We start from the raw sequence: 21,599 nt of genomic DNA on the forward strand, positions 1-21,599 counted from the left end.
GTAATGAGCTGAACAGAGCTATAATTTCTTTCTTCTAGAATAATTCTCTAAGGGCCTTCCAATTAGAGCCTTGGAGTGGAGAAATCCACCAATGTAACCCAGAAATACTGGATATAGGTAATTGACCATAAACCTAACAATTGGATGAACTTTAACTCTGCATAAGATTGTGATATATAGTTGGTTCATAAGCAAAGGTGTGAGCAATTATCAAAGTAATTGGTATAGAGGCCTGGTCCAGCATCTTGGGTCAGCTCTCTACTTCAGATGTTGTCTTCCTCTTATCCTAGTCTGGTAGTTTCTTCTCTGCTTGAGCATTGTTTTAAGGTGATTTTAAGGTCTGAAGTCCTCTCTATAGGCTGGTTCAGTGCAGGAGCCCTTTCTAAGAGGACATACTAATCCAAGAGTCAATTCTCTTCAGTTTTGCTGTGCACAAGCTACTTAAGAGTACTTGATAAGGGTCCTTCCATCTAGGTTGGAGATAGTCTTTTAAATTATGTCTTTTCCAGTATGTATACTCCCCTGGTTTCAGGTCATGGGGCATCTGATCTTCATCCAAAGATAGATTACTGAGATAAGCTTCAGAAACAAACTTAGAGTGTTTTTTAATAATTCAATTAAACTTTACAATAATATAACATAACAGCAAAGAGCTATGTGTGAAGTCAGTCTTAGGCAGTGAATACAGACCTCAATTAACAAATTTAGAATTTAAAATCCACTGAAACATAATCTTTTCTCTCTAAAATTACCTTCATTTCTACCAAATACAGCCAAGTTGACTAATTTGTTTGCAAAATAAGTCTGGTTTCAATAAACTTGGTCTAATGACTCATATAATTGGTCATACAGGCTTTTTTAACATTTGGCTTTGTTGTAACTTGTCAGAAAGTTCTTACTATGAGTCTTCTTGAAGAGGAAGCATTTTTGCAGGCATAAGTGTAAAACAATAACTGTCTATGAATGACAAAGACTTAAGAAGGCACAGTTAAACACCTGATACGATGTCATTGACAAAGAAACTTGGTTACTGCTGTGACATACAACATTTTAAGATAATAACTAGAATTATGACTGATAACATTTTACCAGGACATACCATAGTTTTAGAAATTCCATATAATTTCTAGAATATCTAGATTAAAAACATTTACCCATACAATATAACCTAAGAAGATTTATTACCCATTTGACAATGCTTCCCATGTAATTAACATACCAAACGAACCTAATTAGTTTAATATCTTTCTTTGGGATGTTTTAGGGCCCCTTAAAGCATCCCAAAGTTAGCTAGAGGTCAAAGAAACTTCATTAGAATTTGATTTGGGAAGTTTGTCAAAAAATAACAAAAAGGTTTTAAAACACTTGGTCAAATAGGATCATAGGTCATTGTGAAATAATACTTATTCACTTAACCAAAGTGACAATAAAAGATTTCAAAGACAAATACAGAACAAATCACTGAAAAGGTAAAGAAGCTTAAAATCTATTATCAAATGTAGATCGACATTTTAAGAAAACTTTGTACTCTTTACAGAGAGAAAAACCAAATTCAAGTTTTGTACCAACTTACTTTTAAAATTTATTTACTCGATTAAAGTTATTCTAAATTTAGCCAATTCTGACCATGCACGAAACTCTTCTCAAGGTTCCTTTCCCACAAACCTTCCATCACTTTCTGTACCCATATTAGTTTTTCCCTTATTTTCCCCATCCAGAAACAACCAGCTCTAGGACAGAATTACTTTTCCCTTAGTGAAATGCAGTTCCATTCCTCATACCTTCCTTTAATGAAAATACACACCCTACTTTCTTGCTACATACTGAAATGTTTCCTTTATTATTTCAAGTAGCTTTAATGACATATTTAAATTAGAATCCTCAACTCTTAAACACCTTAATTTCTAGTGAGAATGAAAAAGTAAGCAATTGGGAACTGTCTTCTACATTAGCATTCTGTAGATTGAAAAACATAAATACCAATAATAACTTCTAAAAACAAATGTGCTTTTTAATAGAAAATGTCTCAGTGTGGCACCAAATACATTTATTAATAATCCTCAATACCTTTAGTTTCTCTGTAAAAGGAAGCCAATGTTCAGTAATTAATGTTTCAGTATCCTATTTTATTTGGGAATGACTTAGCTATTCAATAAACTTCTATCATTTAACTTAACTAAGCACAACTCTAAACTTTTAAGTTACCAAATATCTGGAGAGGTTTTTTTTTTTTTTGGCGGTACATGGGCATCTCACTGCTGTGGCCTCTCCTGTTGCGGAGCACAGGCTCTGGACGCGCAGGCTCAGCGGCCATGGCTCACGGGCCCAGCCGCTCCGCAGCATGTGGGATCTTCCTGGACTGGGGCACGAACCTGTGTCCCCTGCATCGGCAGGCGGACTCTCAACCACTGCACCACCAGGGAAGCCCTGGAGAGATTATTTTTAAGTAGACATTCTTAAAATATAATTATTCCTAAAGAGTTCACCCAAAAGCTCTTATCTCACTTACACTTAATTTACTTATAAAAGTACTGATAAAAATTTCATCATACCAAGTTATTTTTCTTGCTGACAAGTTTGCAACGGATGTAATAAGATCTTATTTGACTTCTATGAAATCTAGGTATTGATACAATAAAAATATTACACAATGTTGATGACTCTAAAGACATATCTATATTAATTAAATCTACAAACTTTAACTTTAATACCAGGTATTATTTTAATACTGAATATTTCCCAGTTCACATGAACACAAAATTCATTCTGGCAAGTTTCCTTTCTGAGAAATTTATATAAGCACTTAATTTACTCTAAGCCAATTAAGTAGAGCTAATACCATCAAAGGTAAAGACATATATGCCAACATAGACATATAGACAGATACAACCAGAGATCTCATTTTAACACTTAGTCATGATTCAAGTATTACAATCTAAAACTCATTAGAGTGCCTCGTTCCTGATCTCTGCCCTGAGCTCCTGTGCTGAAGATCAGTGACTGCAGTGGCTAGTGACCTAACCCTTGTACAGGCAGATGACAAGTGGCAGTTTTAGTTGGCACCCTCCTCTCAGCAGAACTCCTCTCTTGACATCCTGAAACCCAACAAGAATGCAGTGACCTCAGTGACTGGGGTGTGGCCAGGTGGCATTAGGGTCTCCCAGCCTGACTCTCTTCGCCCTCATAGAGCTCTTTCCCAATATCCATGAACAAGGATTTCTCAAGTCGGGATCTTTGTAAGGCACCGGTCTGAGTGAGCATCTGCCGTGGGGTGGTCCTTAGGCAATACCAGTAGCCCACCTAAACTGAAACTGTGGCAGGAGACAGCCAAGAGTGGGATCAGGATGGAGCACAGTGGTGGAGAGCCCTGTGCTGGGAGTCAGGAGCATGGTTTCTTACTCTAGTTCTGTTAGGATTTGCTGTGGGAACTTATGAAATTCCCTTCCATCCCTGGGTCTGCTTTTTCATCAATAACATGTGGATATTGGACTGGATACCTATGGCTTAGGTACTGTGCTATGAAGAGGGAGAAGGAGGAAAGAAAAGGGGCACACGAGGAGGTGACACTGATGTAGATGACCTTGTGAAGCTAGGTAACTTCTCTGAGCCTCAGTGCCCTCTTCTGTAAAAAGGAAATTACTAGATAGAGGAGAAAGGAACATAATTACTCAGGATAGAGCCTGCAAAGCAATGCGTGCTGGACTATGCAGGGGCTGATTTCATGGGAAAGCAGGGTTTCAGGACTGAGGGGTCCGGGAGTGTGCCAGGACTTCCAACTGACTGTTGGGGGAAATGGAGAAGGGGGGCATCCTGGAGTCTTGCAGGTGAGATGCCTTGCTGTGACCGGTGGAGGGATCGCTGACACCCCACATGTGAAAAGAGAGGGAGAGTGAACACAGGGAGGCTGCTCCGCTGTCCACTCTTGAGACAGGATTCACACATCAAACCCTACGACAAGCTCACATTTCCCAGCTTTTCTCGCCCAGAATCACTGCCTTTGTTTAGAGGAGGGGATGGGGGAGGAGACAGAGGGCCAGGAGGGAGGGGCCCCGCGGTGCCGCCGCCGCCCCCACCCCCTCCGGTTGTGCGGAGCCCGACTGCCACTCAGCTCTGGCGCCGTGGGCGACGGAGGCGCCGGGTGCCCGAGTGGAGTCCCAGATAGCTGCCATCCCTCTGGACCTGACAGGCTGGCCCTGGATTCTTCAGGCATCCCTGGAGCAAGAGGCTGCCCAAGGCGTGGAGCTGGGAGGGCGCTTGGACGGAACCGTTCAGGTGGCTAGGAGCTCTGCCAGCTTTGGTCACCTGGGGTAAGTCTGTACCTCAGTTCGCCTCTGGGTCATCCCCAGTGGGGATGCAGGAAAGGGTTGAAAGAGGCGACTAGAACGCCCCCTTGGGGCAGGGTGTGTGCGAGGGTCCCTGGCAGAGCCAGACCGGGACCGGGGACTGCTAGGAAGCAGGAGCCAGCAGTGCCTCTGGTGGGTGGGCGCAGGGCATGTGTGCACTGCAAGCTGGGGAGAGGGGACCGCGCACCCTGGCTTGTTGCTGGGCTCAGTCCTCCAGACCCACGTCTGCCAGACCAGTCCCAGGTGCGAAATAGGGGCGCTACCTCTTTAAAAGCGTCCGGGCTGAGCCTTTGCCGCACCATGTGATTGCCTGAAAGGCCCGGCTAGGAGCTCTGCGGCGGGAGCCTGGAGGACCGTGAACTGCTACGCGCGGTGCTGAGAGCCCAGCCCTGCCTGGCGCGGCCTCAAGCCCTGAGTGGCACCAGGTGTCCGGAACTTTGGGCACAGCCTCTGGGACTCCCTGGCCACCAGCAGACAGGATGGTGAGCTCCCTGCATCCTGTTCTGTGGGCACGGGTAGGCAGAGCCAGGCACTGGGGACCCCTGTGGGGTGAGTGTGTGCTGGGAACTGCCTCACACCTGATAAAATAGCCGGTGGAGGAGTGAGTGCTGCTCTTTTATGTTGTCGAATGGATCCGCTGGGACTGATAAGGGGAGGGGACAAAGATCCGGCAGAGAAAGGATTAGGGTACCCCACCAGCTTGGGCAGGCACTAGATGTGCCAAGTGGGGCACATCTCCAAAGGGCAGCTGGACTTCCAGAGCTGCCTGGGTTCCCCTCCCCTTCCCAGGCAGGCCTTCCCACCCCAGGCTTCCGTGACCACAGGTGCTTGCCTCCTGCCCCTTGGTGCCTGTCTGCTGATGTGCCCAGCCTGTGCCCACCATGCCGCCCTCCATCTCGGCCTTCCAGGCCGCATATATTGGCATCGAGGTGCTCATCGCCCTGGTCTCCGTGCCTGGGAACGTGCTGGTGATCTGGGCAGTGAAGGTGAACCAGGCACTGCGGGATGCCACCTTCTGCTTCATCGTGTCACTGGCAGTGGCTGATGTGGCAGTGGGCGCTCTGGTCATCCCACTTGCCATCCTCATCAACATTGGGCCACAGACCTACTTCCACACCTGCCTCATGGTCGCCTGCCCTGTCCTCATCCTCACTCAGAGCTCCATCTTGGCCCTGCTGGCAATCGCTGTCGACCGCTACCTCCGTGTCAAGATCCCGCTCAGGTGAGTCCAGAGCAGCTGAGGGTACCTGCTGTGCCCCATGCTGGGTGGCTTGAGGGCCATCTAGAGAGGATAAAAGGTAGAGCATAAGACCCCAAGTAAGCTGGATATTCTCTGGGCCGTTGTGCCCCAGCCCTCACTCTGCCTTCCTCTCCTCTGCCCTGCAGTATCAGGCTGAACTCCAGTTGAAGCAGGAGGGGGCTGGCTGGCTGGAGGAATGTGAACCTGGCAGTGCTCAGGACCCCAGAGCTGAAGCTCTGCTGTTCTCCTGACCCGGCCAGGGAACCTGAGGCTGCCTGTTCAGCCTGGCCTGGGGTGGGGCGGGGGCGGGGGGTGCGGGGTAGACAGTGAGCCCTGGTTGGGAATGAGCTGATCTCCACCAGTTCGAGGGAAGTGGAAGGGGCAGAGCAGATTGCTAGGGTGGGCTTAGGGTGGCACACCACGGACAGGAGTGCTGCTTCTCTAACCAGAACTGGGAAAGCTTCCTGAGGATACTCTTTCTTGTTCTGCAGATACGCTTGTGCTAGCCAGCTCCCTGCCCCAGGGCTATCCTGTTGAACCCAGACAGTCTGACTACCTCTGCCCAACTCCCACTTATGGGATCTCTGTTGCAGGCAGGAGGAGGCAGGCTCTTAATGTTCCTGTTGTGTTGCAAAACCATGTTGTCTTTCCGGTCACAGCAGAGGTGCTTATGCTATGTCCAGGCAGCACCAGGGTGGGTGACCTAATAGTGGCAGTCCTGTCATGCAAGTGTCCAGTCCACATTGGGGCTCTTTCCCTGGGCCTGCCAGGCCATAATCTTGTCACCAGGCAGTGCCTGGGCCACCAAGTGCCAGCAAATGCCTGGGCACACTGCCAGTGCTGGCCTCACTGGGACATTCTTGTGAGGCGTGCTTGCCCCCTCGTTAAATCCTCTCACCAGCAGATTCCCTTTCTACTACGGAGTTCTAGACGTCTTCAGCACCTGCTGTCCCTGCAGTAGCTTCCATACCTGGGACATGGAGCCTCTGGCCTCACCTGACAACTTGCCCAGGCAGGCCTAGGCACCCATGTTTCTCCTGTTTGCATTACATTTGTACACATTTAAGTTTTCAAAGATTTTATAATGCACCATGGTTTTCCTCTTTTCATCGTGATCCTATAAGGGAGGTGAAGTAGGAGCTGGTAAAGGGGAAACAGATCCAGAGAACCTCCTGAAGCTGATTGGGAGCAGAGGCTTGATTCCACTACTCCCCTTCCTTCCTGATTCCCCCAGTGTCCCAGCCCCCTGATGGCAGTGTTCCTGCCCTGTTTACCTCCTTCACAACCTCCAAGTTTCCCAGGGAAGGTGAGGTGAAGACTGATGCTCAGGAGAGAAGGGAAGACAGGGAAGGCAGCCCAGAAACCCTGTAAGCTCAGCCGCTGAGGGACCTTCATGCTGCCATTAGCCCCAGGTTGTGGCTGAGCTATATACCAATGAACCTGATTTCAACCCATTAGCGTGGGCTGGGCCTCTGAGCCTGGTGATTATAACAAAGTGTTGCCACATTAGGAAAGTCATGCAGATACGTGAATATAGGAAGGCTGCTTAAGAAATCTGGTCTACTGAGTGGGTGCCAAGGCAAACCAAAGGCCTGGTCATGATGTAACAGAGGTCACGGGCCCACAGAATGTGCCCTCCTTGTCCTGTGGGGATGGGGATGGCTGTGCTGGCAGAATCGCAGGCTCATTCTTCCAGAAGACAGCTTCTGTTGCTCCTTGCCCCAGCCTTGAAGAACTGGGGGTCTTTAGGAGCTATCGTTGGAGGGCCAAGGCAGAGGTATGCATAGAGGCTAAGAATGCAGGCCTGGGTTCAAATCCTTGCTGTGAATTCCTAGCTGTATGACCTTGAGAAAGTCACTTATTAACCTCGTTCAATTTTAACTTCCACGTCAATAAAAGGAGACATTAATGATAGTACCTTCTTCCTAGGGTGATTGGAAGAATATAATAAACTCCTACATATAAAGCACGTGGTACTGTATAATGCACCTGGCGGTATATGCAAGCCATAAGTGGTACGTTTATTTTGTAGTTTTATTATCATTGTTAACATATGGCTCAAAGTGGGTCTGAATAGGCAAGCCCTGCGCCCTCACCCCCCCACACTGATGCTTTTACATAACAGCACATATGCCCTTATACACATGCACGCACACATGGGCACACAAGACATACCACATTTTCAGGGAGGTGTCAAAGTACTGTTAAGTTATATTTATACATGTTTTTCTCCCTTGCTAGACTGTCATGCCTCAAGTGCAGCGACCTGGACAGTGGCCACATTTTGTTCGTTTGTACAAATTCTCCAGAATGCCTAGCATAGTGTCTGGCGCATAGCAGACACTCAGTAAATGTTGATTGAATTGGATGAGTTTTCAGAGCTCACATGGTTGTGCCTCAGGCAGGCCTTCCAGGGGCCTAACCTCTAACCATCGTGCTGTGGCCTGTATCTTCCCAGCATTCTACCTCAGGGCCCTGACCACAGCTGCCCTTATCAGCTCAGGTGGCTCCTTCAGAGCCACACTCCAGTAGTGCCTGAGAGAGGAGTCTTTCTCCTGAGTTAGAGAAAGGCTGCTGGGCCTAGCTTCCAAAGCTGGGATCCTGGAGGCTGGGCTGAGGTGACGGGTCACTGCAGGCCCGCAGGAGGAACAGCATGCGCTGCTGCCCTCTGGGCAGCTGGAGTCAGCAGGCTGCTGGGTCTGGGAGAACACCTTTCTGCTGGAGGTCCCCAGGTGCCTGGCTCCCTGCCCTGACAAGCCAGTCAGAGGTAGATGTGGCCTGGGAACCAGGGAGCAATACTGCTCAAGCATTGGTGAGGCATATATGGGGCATTCAGTGACAGGAGTCAGCTGGGCCCCTCACCAAGCAAGGCATGATTTGGTCAGTCAACCACAAATTTTATTTCCTTCCACTTGGCAGAAAGCCAAGAGGAAACAAGGTTCACTTGGTATAGTGTGATCCAGTTACAAAAAAAAATAGCTTAAATTGTTGACGCATCAATAGCCTGTGGTTATTTACATGTATTTTACAGGTTATTTGCCTGCCACCTGCACATGCTTGGTAATGGATACCCCATTCCCCTCAGCTCCTACTTCTAGGGAATCCCTGGGTTTTCTTGGGGGCACTCTGTGCCAACTTGATACCTACTCCAGGGGGCTTGTTATGGGGAGGAGTGCCACTCCCTGACCACCACAGCCCTCTGTGTGGGAAGGAGACCTGAGCAAGGTCTGTCTGTGACCAGATGGGTTGGTGTGGGGTGAAGGGGTGATGGGTATTTGGGAGTCAGAAATACCTGAGTTTGAACCTTGCTGTTACAAACTAGCTGTGCAACCTTCTTGGTTAGGTTATTCAATCCCTGAGCCTCCTCTTTGCCACCACACCCCCTGCCACCGTCTGTTAAATGAAGGGAATGGATTCTGGATTCGAGGTCTCTGAGGTTCCTTTCAGTTCTAACTTTCTATAGTTCTTCCTGACCATGACTCCTGCCAATACTGTGTTGAAATCCTAGGAAGATTGTGTTGTGTTTTTTAGCTCCTAGTGCTTATGAGCTAGGGACAGTGCTATATATATATATATATATTTTTTTTTTTCTTGCGGTACACGGGCCTCTCACTGCTGTGGCCTCTCCCGTTGCGGAGCACAGGCTCCGGACGCGCAGGCTCAGCGGCCATGGCTCACGGGCCCAGCCGCTCAGCGGCATGTGGGATCCTCCCGGACCGGGGCACGAACCCGTGTCCCCTGCATTGGCAGGTGGACTCTCAACCACTGCACCACCAGGGAAGCCCACAGTGCTATATTTTTATAGTTTTATCTCATTTAATGCTCATAGTTTCTTGCTGGTAAAGGTTATTGTTATCCCCATTCTAGACACGTCTATAGATACACTGAGGTCTAAAGCTCAGGAAGGTTCAGTAATTTTCCCAAACATCTTATCAGGAGCCAAGACAGGATTTGAATCCAGGTCTGTCTACCAGAGATGCCTTTAACCGGTGAGCCCATATGTGTTTTGAATCAGCCTCGAGAAGCTATAGGATTTATGGAGCAGTTTCCTCACGGCTGTCAGCGGGGGTGATTTTTCCCCTCTGATTTTTGCCATGGCCTCTGCACTCTGTTCCAGCCCATGCTTGGTGCCTCTCCCTCCCTCCTCACCTTCACTCCAGTGGGCAGTTGAGCCCCTGGCAGCCCTGCCTCTGTCCACAGCTGGAGGCCTTCCCAACTGGGCTGCTGAAGTACAGCAGAGTGTGGGGGAGGCCAGACTGCTGGACCAGAGCTCTGGGAAAGAGATCTGGTAGATTAACATATGTTTGCTTTTAGGCATCAGTTTAGCCCTCTCCCCCGACCCCCCAGCTAGCCTGGGCTTTTCTGGACAACTAAAGTGCCTCCTGTGCTTGCACCGCAGCAGGTCTCAGGGTCCCAGAACAGTTGCTCTCTGGTGGTACCACCTGCTTTCAGCAGAGGTAGGCCATCTCTAGCTCCTGTACGGATGGATTAGTCATTGGCCTAGAGTGGCTGAGATAGAAGAGGAGTGATAGCAAGCCCTGATGCCCAACTCCCTCACATTTGGACAAGAGGAAACAGAGGCCTAGAGTTCCAGCATGTTCAAGGTCACTCAGCCACAGGCTCTTTTCTCCTCCTAATTCTGACTCTGGCTCCCCAGCCTTTGATGTAAAGGCTTACCTGCAAGGAACAGAACAGAGAAATTTCAGCCTCCACAGGTTAAGTCAGCAAATTAGTGGTGGGCTTAGTGGGGGAAAGTGATGGAAGGATGTCAACTTTGTGATTAAAAAGGTAATTTCTTTGTTTGAACTAGGGATAGCCTTCAGGTGGATTATGCTAAAGAGTGCTCTGGGCAATGCAGATTAGTATCAGTGGTGAAAGCTTCTCCCAGCTGACATTGGAATGAGTCCTTTAGGAGTGCTGCTTGGAAGCAAGGGAATGGCCAGGATACTTTCTGAAGAACCCCTCTACCCAGAGGTCATGGGGCAGAGCCTTGGAGGCTGTGTTGTGTTTGATATTTATTTCCAAGCATAAAATCAATCCATGTTTATTGTTAAAAATTTGAGAAATATAGAAAAGAATAAAGATGACAAAATAACCAGTAATTCTGCCACCTGCAGATCACTACTGTTAAATTTCTGGTGTTCCAGAAAATTTTCCAACATATATAGATGATAGATGATAGATAGATAGATAGATAGACAGATAGATAGATGTTAGATAATTATTTTTGCATAGTTGGGTGCATCTATGGTTTTTATATCCTATTTTATACACTTAATGTTACATTATAAGCATTTCCCCCATGTCAATAAAGAATATTTTCTAAGGATTTTTATAATGGTATAATATTGGATTGTCTTTTTATTCATCTTTTAGGTCTTAGCTAAAACAGCCCCTTCTTAGGGAGGCCTCTCTGACCCCCTCCCCCGCTAGACCAGTTTCATTTCCTCTGTTAGTTACTCCAGGTGGATCTATTTTTCCTTCCCCATCTCTCCTGGCCCAGGTAGTTTTTCTGGGCTTGGTAAGCACCAAAAGGGCCAGGACCACATCTGCTCACATACCTGTGTAACCCCCATGCCTGGCACAGAGTAGGCATGCTATATACGTTTTTTTGAATAAATGATTATCATATTTTATATGACTTTTATATTTTGTATGACTCATTTTTATAATTTTGACTAGATTGTTACTGATTTTTAATTTTTACAAATAACACTACAGTGATACCCACAATTCACATTGTTTGTAGGATCAGAGCCAAGCCTAGAACTTTGGGTTTTGCCTCCTAGTAGATAGCACAGCTTCTGTCTGTAAGGATTTTCTTATAAGGTTAAATATTTCCCAACTCCCTTTCCTCCAACTCTCCCTGCTCCTCCTGCCCAGTTTCACCAAAATTGCAAAACCCCAGAGGTGCACCTGGCATTTCTCTGCCCATTTGCCCTTCTGGGCTAGGTAGGGCAGGACTGTCTGGGCCCCAAGTCTAGTCCATATTACCTAGTCTCTATTCCTCTTAGGCCTGGGCATCCTGTTTCTTTGTGTCTTAGTGAGGAGAGCAGTCCCTAGAGTAGAGGGCTTGGAGTATGGTACTTCCTGGTTGGCCTCATTTGGCAGGATGGTCACAGAACAGAGAGGAAGGAGGATACCTGGCTCTTTGAGCTGCATGAATCACCCCTTCAGCCTCAACCTCCTTCTTAACTCAAGCCCCAAGGAGGCTACCAGCTGCCCAGGCTACCTATAGATTGATTTTGCCTGTTCTTGAACTTTTATAAAGGTAATTGAGTAGTATATACTCTTTTCTGTCTGGCTTCTGAAACTTAAAATTATGTCTGAGATTCATCCATACTATTGAGCAAAATAGTAGGTTTTGCTTGTTTTTTTTGGTTTGTTTTGTTTTTTCTCATTGCTGTTAGAATTCCATTGAATGAATGTGGCACGATTTTTAAATTCTGGATGTATTTGGAAGAAAAAAAATTTTTCTTATGGATTGGATATGGGGTGTGAGAGAAAGAAGAGTCAAGTATGACCAAACTTTTAGTTCTAAGCAACTGGAAATATAGAGTGTGGGAAAGGCTGCAGGTGATACAAGTTTTGGGAGCAATAAAAGGAGTTCAGATTTAGACACGTTGAGTTTGGTGTATCTATTAAATGCCTCGGTGGAATGTTGAGCAGGCAGTTGGATGGATATACGATGGAGTTCAGGAGGAAGGTCTGGGCTGGGGATGTAAATGTGACAGCCATTGGCATGTAGATGGTGTTTAAATACGTGAGGCTGGATGAGATCCCCAGGAGAGAAAGTAGAAATAAAGAAGAGGATGAAGATGATATGATACTATACATAGAAAATCCTGAAGACACCACCAGAAAACTACTAGAGCTCATCAATGAATTTGGTAAAGTTACAAGATATAAAAGTAATATACAGAAATCTGTTGCATTTCTATACACTAACAGTGAAGTATCAGAAAGAGAAATTAAGGAAACAATCCCATTTACCATCGCATCCAAAAGAATACAATACCTGGGGATAAACCTACCTAAAAGGCAAAAGATCTGTACTCTGAAAACTGTAAGACACTGATGAAAGAAATTGAAGATGACACACGCAGATGGAAGGATATACCATGTTCTTGGATTGGAAGAATCAATATTGTTTAAATGACCATACTACCCAAGGCAATCTGCAGATTCAGTGCAATCCCTGTCAAAATAATGATGGCACTTTTCACAGAACTAGGTCAAATAATTTTTTTTTTTTTTTTTTTTTTGCGGTACGCGGGCCTCTCACTGTTGTGGCCTCTCCCATTGCGGAGCCAGGCTCCGGACACGCAGACTTAGCGGCCATGGCTCATGGGCCCAGCCGCTCCATGGTATGTGGGATCTTCCCGGACCGGGGCACGAACCCGTGTTCCCTGCATCAGCAGGCGGACTCTCAACCACTGTGCCACCAGGGAAGCCCCCAAATAATTTTAAAATTTGTATGGAAACACAAAAGACCCAGAATAGCCAAAACAATCTTGAGAAAGAAGAACAGAGCTGGAGGAATCACACTCCTTGACTTCAGTCTGTACTACAAAGCTACAGTAATCAAAAGAGTATGGTACTGGCACAAAAACAGTCACATAGATCAATGGAACAGGATAGAGAGCCCAGAAATAAACCCATGCACTTATGGTCAATTAATCTATGACAAAGTAGGCAAGAATATACAATGGAGAAAAGACAGTCTCTTCAATAAGTGGTGCTGGGAAAACTGGACAGCTACACGTAAAAGAATGAAATTACAACATTCTCTAACACCATATACAAAAATAAAGTCAAAATGGATTAAAAATGTAAATGTAAGACCGGATATTATAAAACTCCTAGAAGAAAAACATAGGCAGAACACTCTTTGACATAAATTGCAGCAATACTTTTTTGGATCCATCTCCTAGAGTAATGGAAATGAAAACAAAAATAAACCAGTGGGACCTAATTAAACTTAAAATCTTTTGCATAGCAAAGGAAGCCATCAACAAAACAAAAAGACAACCTACTGAATGGAAGAAAATATTTGCAAATGATATGACCAATAAGAGATTAAGAGCCAACGTATGTAAACAGCTCACACAAGTCAACATAAAAAAAAAAACGCTGATTAGAAAGTGGGCAGAATAACTGAATAGACATTTTTCCAAAGAGGAAATGCAGATGGCCAAAAGACACATAAAAAGATAATCATCAGGGAAATACAAATCAAAACCACAATGAGATATCAATTCACCCTGTCAGAATGGCTGTCAACAGAAAGAACACACATAACAAATGTTAGAAAGGATGTGAAGAAAAGGGAACCCTCCTACACTGTTGGTGGGAAGGTAAATTGATGTAGCCACCATGGAAAACAGTGTGGAGGTTTCTCAAAAAACTAAAAATAGAACTACCATATGATCCTGCAATTCCACTGTTGAGTATATATCTGAAGAAAATGAACACACTAATTCGAAAAGATACATGCGCCCCAATGTTCATAGCAGCATTATTTACAATTGCCAAGATATGGAAACAACCTAAGTGTCCATCAACAGATGAATGAATAAAGAAGATGTGGTATATATATACAATGGAATACTCCTCAGCCATAAAAAAAACAAAATTCTGCCATTTGCAGCAACATAGATGGATTTGGAGGGCGTTATGCTGAGTGAAATAAGTCAGAGAAATACAAATACTGTATGATATCACTTATATGTAGAATCTAAAAAACACAACAAACTAGTGAATGTAACAAAAAAGAAGTAGACTCACAGATATAGAGAACAAACCAGTGGTTACCAGTGCGGGGGGTGGGAGGGGTGGGGGCAATATAGGAGTGGGGGAGTGGGTGTAACATAGGCTTAAAGGTGTATTGTACAACATGGGGAATATAGCCAATATTTTGTAAGAACTGTAAATGGAAAGTAACCTTTCAAAATTTTATAAATTTTTTTTTAAAAGTTTAAGAAAGCAGAGGAGAGGACCAAGGACTGAGCATTGAGAGTTTGGGGAGATGATGAAGCACCAGCAAAAGGAACTTAAGGAGAGCTACAGATATAGGAAGAAACCCAGAGCCCCAGGTATGGTGTCCTAGAAGCCAAGTAGAGAGTATATGAAGGAGGAGCAAGAGATTGGCTGTCAAGGGCTGCCAATGGGTCAAGTGAGATGAGGACTGAGAATTACCATTGGATTTAGCAAGAGCAATGTTAATAGTGGTAGGAGCAGAAAGTCTAGTTGGAGAGGGCTCAGGAGAGAAGAGGAATGGAATTGAAAACAGCTGGTGTAGATTACTTTTTTGAGGTATTTTGTTGCAGAGCGTAAAGGCATGGGGCAAGAGCTGTCAGGAGAAGTGGAAACAAGGCATTTTGCTTTGTTGTTTGCGAAGAAGGGACATTAGTATGTCTGTGTACTGACTAAGACCATCTAGTAGAGAGTGCAAAACTAATGATAGGGCAAAGGATAGAATTTCTGGATTGATGTCCTTGTTTAGGCAAGCAGGGCTGGGACTTAGGGCAAACACAGAGGGATTGGCTTTAGAGGAGCCTGGAGATCATCCAAGAGGCAGAAAGGCAGGGTATGTGGGTGCTGGTAGGTGACGTTCCTTTCGGAGTGTTTCAGTTTTCTTAGTGAAGTGGGAAGCAAGGTCATCAGCTGAGAGGGAGGAGGTGATGGAGAGAGTAGCAAGTGTGAAATAATTCTTTAGGAAGTAGGAGAAAGGCTAGACTCAGAAAGTCTAGTATAGTTGGAGGCAGCGTTAAGGGCCCACCTGAAGTTCGTGGTGATAAATTTGAGTGTTCAGATGCACAGGCCCAGGCATGGAGGAGGCAGCAAATTCACTCCTTCACTAATTCAGAAGCACCAGACTCCATGCCAGACATTAGGTATCTTATCATGGCCAAGAAGTCGGTCCTGGTCCCTGCCCTCATGAAATTTAGAGACTAGCTGGGAGAGAGCCAAGACACCGATCAACAAGGAGGTAGCTACAATTACAACTTGATAAGTATTTGAGGAAGGAAGCCATCCTGGAATTGACTGTGCCTGGCCCTTGTTGGCTTCTCTAAACCCTGTGTCAGTCCAGCCCTCACAGGGCTCAAGGACTAAGGTAGGGCCTTATAGGCCATGTGGTTCATGGTCAAGAGTTTGGATAGGATTCTAGGTACACATTGAAGCCTTTGAGTGCTTTAAGCAGGGAATGACATTATCCAGATTACATTTTTAAAATGTCAAGTCCTTAACCAAATATTAGCAAATCAAATCCAGTGACACATAAAAAGGATAATATATCACAACCAAATAGGTTTTATTCCATGTTAGAGTTAGAACCAACTGGTGATGGACTGGATGTACAGAGTGGGAGAAGGATCAAGTATGACTCCCCAGGATTAAGGCTGACGCCACAGGGTGGATGGGGTGCCAATTCTGGAGATAGGGAAGGGTGGGGAAGGGAGGGATGGGGAGAAGATTCAGATCCTAGTAGGTACTCAAGTGGTAGTGATATAATGGCGGGTCCACTAGTGGTCTCTCTCTTGCTCGTTCCCCAGCTTCTGTCCCTTCATGTGGTCCAACAGATGGGCCCCCTTTTGCCTCATGCAGCACCAAAGAAGGAGTCCTTCAAATATCCAGCAAGTTTCCTGGGTGCCTCCAGCTGCCCCAATCTACTGTTCCCACCTCACTTCTCAGCAGACTTTTGGCTTTCTTAGGCTGCAACCACAGCAATAAGGACATGTGGCTTTGGGCTCCCTAAAGCTTCCAGAAGGAGACAGCAGAGTTGGGGGTTCATCCTTCTTGCCAGGCTTTATTCAGAATGAGACACAGTAGCTTCTGTGATAGCTAAGGCCCCCCAATTCTCTACCCATCCTCAGTCAAGTGGTCACTCTCCCTGGATGCTCTGTGCCTCCACAGACTCATTTCCCACCCTCATCGCTGGAACCCACTAGTGGCCTGGCACTGGGGATTGTGTTAATCCCCTGCACAGTGGTCGTTCCTCCCCAGTTCCTCAGCAGGGTCCTCTCACAGCTGCTATATTGGGCACTGGGTGGCCCAGTTTCAGCTAATGCAGCAGAGAAGATGGTCAGTCAATAAGCAGGCAGTTATCAAGTATCGGCTCCAGCCTAGCCCTGATGGGCAAAGGAGGAGGGCTGGGGGAGCCCCAAGGCTAGCATAGGGCACACGGGGACAGGGTCTCTGTCGCTCTGGACTGCTTGGTGGAGCACTGTCAGCTCTTCTGTGCAGAAACTATCTTTTGCCTTGTGTAGCAGAGAAAGCTTTGCAGTGCAGTTGGTGAGGTTGGTGCAGAACCTGAGGGTCAGACCTTGCAGCTCTCACCATGCAGCCTGCTCTCAGAGTCCACAGGCTTCCAATTCTCTGCTTCCCACCCCTGGGAGAGCAGGGGCCGAGACTACAGCAGAGCAAGAGCTACTTCTTAGCCCTTTTTTTCTAGCCCGGAACCAAGAGCTCTGATGCACACCCACGCAGCTAGAATGCAGTGTCTGTCCCAGGCAGTGATTCTCTTGGGGGCACCAGAGGGAAAGGTCTGTTGAAAAAAAGCCCCTCTACCCCAGATTTTTTGTTTCATTTTTTTATTGAAGTATAATTGACTTACAATATTAGTTTCAGTTGTACAACATAGTGATTTCATATTTTTATACATTACAAAATAATCACCAGGATAAGTCTAGTTATTGTCCGTCACCATACAAAGTTATTACACTATTATTGACTATATTCCCTATGCTGTATATTACATTCCCATGACTTATTTTACCCCAGATATTTTTAACGATCACCTTTTCAGAGACACATCTCTCTCCCCCTGCTTTATGGAGGTACGTGAGTTGAATGAAGGGTAAGAGTGGTCTCCCCAGACAGAAAGTTCAGGTACTTGGAACTGTGTCATCTTGGAGTAGTTACCTAACCTTTCTGAGCAAAACTCTTCTGCAAAACAAGCTTCTTAATACTTCCTCTAAAGGTTGTAATGAGGCTTAGGGATGAGATACATTAAGAGCCTGGCACATAGTAGGCACTCAGTAAATGGGGACTATTACTATCGTCAAATAATCCAAACTTGGTTCTCACATACCACTTGCTGTGTGGCCACTGTAGTTCCACTGGGACAAGTCCTCATCGAGATGAGTTGCGTACTCTGTGAGAGCAGGGTGTGGTTCTCTCCATCTGCCTCGCTCATTGTATTTCAGTACCTAACAACACATGCCTGGCTGGCACTCAGTAGGTGGCTGAATCAGTGTCTGTGGGGGGAAGGAAGCCTTAGTGGGGCAGACTGAGTAGCCAGGTAGAGAAGAAGTTAGTTGGTTATTTTACATTCACCCACAGAGGGCAAACGCAGGTACTGGAGAGTGAAGGGTTATTTCATTAAAACGTCCCCAGGAGATGAGAGGAGTAAAGGGTCTCGCTCAAGCTTACCTGGCAAGTTAGGGGGGAGTATTCTGGCCTCCTGACCCCCAGCTCAGCTCCTGTTGGTCCCCGTGCTCCTGTTTCTATGAGGAAAGGGTGTGAATAGTCCCTCCTGAGCTCTGCTTGTCTTCCCAAGGCCTTGTCCAGCCCTTCCTGGACGGTTGGCCTCTGAGGGAGCCGAAGCAAGGGCTCCGCTGGGGGCTGGCAGCTCCGTAAATCCTCTCTGGGGAGGAAGACATTCAATGTGTTTGGGGACTTGCTGTGCTCAGCAGACACACCTGCCATGGTGGCCGATCCTCTGCAGAATAAATACAACACCCCTTACTCCACATTATGGGCTCCTGGGGCTGCCATTCTCAGATGGCCCAGCAAGGGCTGGGGAGAGACGCAGAAACCACTCAGCGGCTCTGTCAGGCTCAGGGGCTGACAGTCTGGGAGCAGCCAGCAAGCCAGAGAGGGGTGTGAAGGCATGACACCTTCCCTCTGCCGTCATCACCTGTAATCATGACAGGAGGCCACGGTGGCTTCAGGCTCTTAGTGGTGTGTGTGTGTGTGTGTGTGTGTGTGTGTGTGTGTGTGTGTGTGTGTGTGTGTGTGTGTGTGTGTGTGTGTGTGTAGGGAGCTATAGCTTTTTTTAAAGGTCAAAAAATTATATCCTGGGTTTTCAGACCTTTCATTCAATTCTGCTTGCTCACCCCTGCCCCCGCCCATCCCAGTCCCTCATTCAAGGCCTTGTTGGGAAGAGTCCCAACAAGGCTAATCTCTTTCCTGTTTGTGCCCCACCCAATCCTCATGCCCTACCCCCACCATTAATCTTCCTTGACGTAGGAACACAGTTTATATGTTCAAGTTAAGAAATGTTTTCTGACAACACAAGTCCTGCCCTCAATGGCACAGACTCACAGTCTCTTGGGCAAGACTGACAATTTACCAGCTGCCACGCAGCAGGAGGCCTGAGCAAGCCTGGCGCACACACAAGCACACAGGGCCAAGGTTACTCCCCCAGCCTAGGATGCTCAACCCCACCCCACCTTTTACCTGTGCTCAAAAGTCACCTTCCCTGCCTCCTAGCCAGTTATATCTTAACCTGTCCAGGCCTTGGAGTTGAGGAGAAAGATGAAAGAAGGATGTTTAATATCTAAGACCATGTCTAAAACACACACACACACACACACACACACACACACACCCTCAGAAATCTGTTCCCTTTTCTTTCCTAATTCCTACTCATTCGTTAATAGTCAACTCAGATGACACTTCCTCCCAGAAACCTTCCTTGTTTTGGTGTGTTTACAGCTCCCCATGCTCCCCTGTAACACAGCCCTTGTCAGATTGCACCAAGGTAACCTCCTTCACTGGCCTGTGAGCAACTTGAGGGTGGGGTCCAAGCCTATTCAACTCTCCTTCACAGTGTCCAGCATGGTTTCTGCCCATTTTTGGTATCTAATGCCTGACCAGTAAGTGAATGGTAATAGTAGCAAGTGACTCTCGAACACCTAACGTTTGCTAGGCCTTTGCGAAATACTTTATGTGGATTCTCTTATTTAAATCCTTGCACAATTTTATGAAGAGGCACTAATAGTGTTTTCTAATAGTAATAATATATTCCTATTTTCCACATTTTCTGAGGAAGCTGAGGCTCAGAGAGGTTAAACAACTTATTATTAGTCACACAACATCTAAGTGTAACTGGAATTGTTGAATGAACAATTGAATGGATGAATGAAAAGACCTGCATTTGAGCCTTGACTCCAACCTTACTGCTGGGTGATTTTGGGTAAATCACTTACTTCTTTGGGTCTCAGTTTCCACACCTATAGAATGGGCATAATTCGTTATGCCTACTGCAGAGAGTTGTCTATAAAGGAGTGCTCTCAGAAAAGGAAAATGGCTGCATTGTTCAGGGATGAGTTGGTTCTGGGTGTGTGTGTGGAGGCTCCCAAACCCCCACCCCAAGCTGTCCCCTGGCCTGCAGAGTACCGCCCAAGAGCTGGCCTGACTGCCTGGCACTGAGGTGGCAGAAGGAGCTAATGTTGGCTGCCGGGCTATGGGTACATGAGTGGAGCAGAGACCCGAGAGACAGACACAACTGTCACCGGGAAGTAAGAAGGATCAGGAAGTGGGTGCTGCCGCACGCCTGGCAGAGGGGCTGAGTTTGTCTTTGGAGCTGACGTTTAAAGAGAAAACCTCTTCTCTCTTCCCCCTCGGGTGTCGTGCCACACTGTCTACCACCTGCTGGAGCTGTAGACAGCTCTCCTGGCTGCTGGGAGACGGTGCTGCATCTCCAGCACTCAGTGGAGTGGAGGCCCCACACCAACAGGTCCCTGACCACACGAGGTGGGCGGGCGCCTTGGGCCTGGTGGGGAGGGAACTCACAGTGACTGGATGTGCGGGCTACTGCTGGGCTTTAACTCCTCCATGATGGGCAGCTCCAGGGCCTCAAGGGGTCTGCACAGGAGCGGTTGTCACCTCCCACCGCTGAAGTCCACGCAGGCAAGGAGGGGCCATTCTCTAGGCCGCAGTCTTCCTGTCAGAACATGGCCTGAGTCTGAGCTCGGTCTACTGTCAAGGTTTAAAGAAAAAAAAACTTGGGAGGAGAATCAAGAAAAGGGGAACCCCCTCCCAAACCAGGGAGACCTGATCCCCCAATTCACTCAGTACAGAGAGAGACCCGGAGCCGGAACTCAGAGGCTGGAGCTCAGTCTGCCGCTGTACCCATCTGGACAAGCCACCTCACTTCCCCGGCGCTGCAGCTTCCTCAGCAAAGGGGACTCACAGTCCCTGCCTGACTTCTCAGGGTTGCTGCAAAGATCCAGCATGCAGTGTGTGTGCTGAGTCTGAGGAAAGAAGGGATGCTGAGAGGCACAGAGCTCTGAGTGCCTTAGGCGTCAGGCTGGCAATGTTGGTCTCTCAGTCCTGACTCTGCTACTTACTTGTTCTATGATCTTGCCCAAACTCTCTGAGCCTCAGTTTTACACGTGTAAAATGGAAATAATGACATCTTCCTCATTGGATTGTTGAGGGGATTACACGTGAAAATAATGTAAACCCACCATCTCTCTCCAGTATCACAGGGGCTTGTTCTTCCCCTTTCCTGCCGTTTCATGGGAGGGAAGACGATGGATGGGTAGCGCATGCACACGTGTGTCTCTCTGTCTCTGTCGCGGTTGGGGCAGACAGTTAATACAGCCACCCTCAACTGTGGCTTGAGAGGTTCCTTTACATGCATGCCATGGCCTAACGTTGGTGAGCTCCACCTGGGGAAGTGGCCGTGGCACGGCTCGGAGGTGCATAGTGCCGTATACACAGGTGAGGTGTGCTCTGTCACTGTTCTGGGTACAGTCCCCCTCTGCTTCAAGCTCCTCCATGAGCCCAGGGGCTGCCTGACAGGAGAGGATCCTGAGGAAGGAGACATGTGGTCTTGGGGTAGAGGGAGTACCTGCATGCTGAGTGTCCCCTCCATGTCAGGAACAGTGATGAGCGCCTTCTTTGGTAGCATATTTAATTTTATTTAGCCTTGCAAGGCTGGCATCAACACCATTTTTACAAATAAATAAATAAGAGAACCAGGGAGGTAAAGGAACTGGAAA

At 46.9% G+C, this 21,599-nt stretch overlaps 1 protein-coding gene across 1 annotated transcript in view; it reads left to right on the plus strand.

The window, feature by feature from the left end:
- Nucleotides 1-5,224: 5,224 nt before the first annotated feature.
- ADORA1 (adenosine A1 receptor) overlaps nucleotides 5,225-21,599 on the plus strand; it is a gene marked incomplete at its 5' end in the record, with an annotated part of 32,258 nt that continues 15,883 nt past the window's right edge. Inside the window, one exon of the mRNA XM_082654320.1 lies at nucleotides 5,225-5,565. Coding sequence (XP_082510446.1) covers nucleotides 5,225-5,565 — 341 coding nt within the window. The remainder of the gene's footprint in view (nucleotides 5,566-21,599) is intronic.

The sequence above is a fragment of the Grampus griseus genome (assembly GCF_964374135.1).
Source record: "Grampus griseus genome assembly, chromosome: 1".
In the NCBI taxonomy this organism is placed as follows: Eukaryota; Metazoa; Chordata; class Mammalia; order Artiodactyla; family Delphinidae; genus Grampus; species Grampus griseus.